Source organism: Cyprinodon variegatus, unplaced genomic scaffold (genome assembly GCF_000732505.1).
Source record: "Cyprinodon variegatus isolate N-32 unplaced genomic scaffold, C_variegatus-1.0 Scaffold1223, whole genome shotgun sequence".
NCBI classification, from domain to species: Eukaryota; Metazoa; Chordata; class Actinopteri; order Cyprinodontiformes; family Cyprinodontidae; genus Cyprinodon; species Cyprinodon variegatus.
The window spans coordinates 179889-181434 of NW_015151676.1; the positions used below are offsets into that span (position 1 = coordinate 179889).

Genomic DNA, 1546 nt, shown 5'->3' on the forward strand with positions numbered 1-1546 from the left:
ACGTCTGGAGCCGAGGTATTGAATTGCACTGATATGTGCAGTATTTTTTGATGCAAGGCCTTTCAGAATCTATAATGCAGGGGTACAACTTTTCTACTTCTGTGATTTTCTGTTGTGCATAAATGCACATTACAGCTTTCATTGGTTTATTTCAAATTTGAAACATTGTCTAAGCCTGTAAGGTAAAAAAATAAAAAATGAACCAATTAATCGAATCGAATCGTATCGTGGTGTATTCTTGAGTATCTAAAATAATCAAATTGTTGGGTCAGGAAATCGATACAGAATCGAATCACCATGATGGGTGTGATTTACACCCCTAGTTGTCAATGGGTTTGGACATTAATGACTGTGATGGCAGAGACTTTAACATAGTTCTACAAGCTGTCCAGGGACCACTTCACTTTGTGTCAGATAAAATTTTTTGTCCCATAAAAAAGACAGAGCAAAATTTGTGGAAAAATCTGGGGGGTGTATTCACTTGTATGCTTTCTGTGTGTGGACATCAGGGGGCCTGGAGGCTGAGGTTGGAGAACGAGGAAAGTTCTTCTCAGCAGGACAGAGGCAGCTGCTGTGTTTAGCCAGAGCTCTGTTAACTCAGGCCAAGGTGAGTCTCTCATCAACTCATTTAACAGTAAACACAACACATGCAGCATCTGCTCAACATCTGCCGCATGCTGCTTCCCATCGCGTTCATTTTCAAAAAACCTAAGAGAACCCATACGGGATCATTAATATTGGTGATGGAACGTTTCTGTTCATGCAGTGTGTTTTCTGTCAGCCTTTGTTCAATGGCAGATGCAATGAAGAGACTGGCTTTACTTAATTTGATGTGATGAGTGGGAATAAAAGGATACATCATGTTTTCAAGTGAGAAAATGCCCCTCTAAATAACATCCTCCAACACTCTTTCATTCTGCTGCTGTTTTTAGTGGTAGGAATTAATTATAAATTGTTTTCAAGGTGGTAAAAATCTCCAAGTAAAAATATATATATTTTTTGTTGGCAAGTTTTAACATTTTAATTTAATGTAGGAATTAATTAGGCCTGAGCAAGTAAAGTAAATGTATTTGGAATGTTTATCATTATTCCATCAAATTAATTGCGTTCTTTTTTTGTTGTTGTTCTGGGAATTCCACCAAATAATTTAAGTAAAGAAGAGCAATACTCATTTGGTATCCTTGTTCTCGTAGCCAAAAAAATGATAACAATATGTTGGTATAAATCCTCACCCCCTACTGTAAATCAATGGAAAGAGAAACTAGTGAATGTTTATATGAGGGAGAAAATAACAGCAAAATTAAACTTGTCCACTGGTCTATTTGAGAAAAGATGGAACCCTTTGAAGACATATTTCCAGTTAATATGGTAGTAAGATCAGCATAAACACACATCTCTGTTAAATAAAAGTCACTCGAGTAAGATCTTTCCTTTGTCTCACCCTCCAAGTAAAAAAATAAATAAATAAAAAAATATATAATAATGATAAAGAAGAAAAAGAAAAAGGAAAAAAAAAACATGGATCTTCAGCTCGCCGACCTGTTTG

The 1546-nt window shown here is 35.9% G+C and overlaps 1 protein-coding gene across 1 annotated transcript in view; it reads left to right on the forward strand.

Annotated features, from left to right (window-relative positions):
• Window positions 1-1546, forward strand: part of LOC107102248 (multidrug resistance-associated protein 7-like) — a 33081-nt gene that overhangs the window by 27937 nt on the left and 3598 nt on the right. Inside the window, exon 19 of the mRNA XM_015401462.1 lies at window positions 510-607. Coding sequence (XP_015256948.1) covers window positions 510-607 — 98 coding nt within the window. The remainder of the gene's footprint in view (window positions 1-509; window positions 608-1546) is intronic.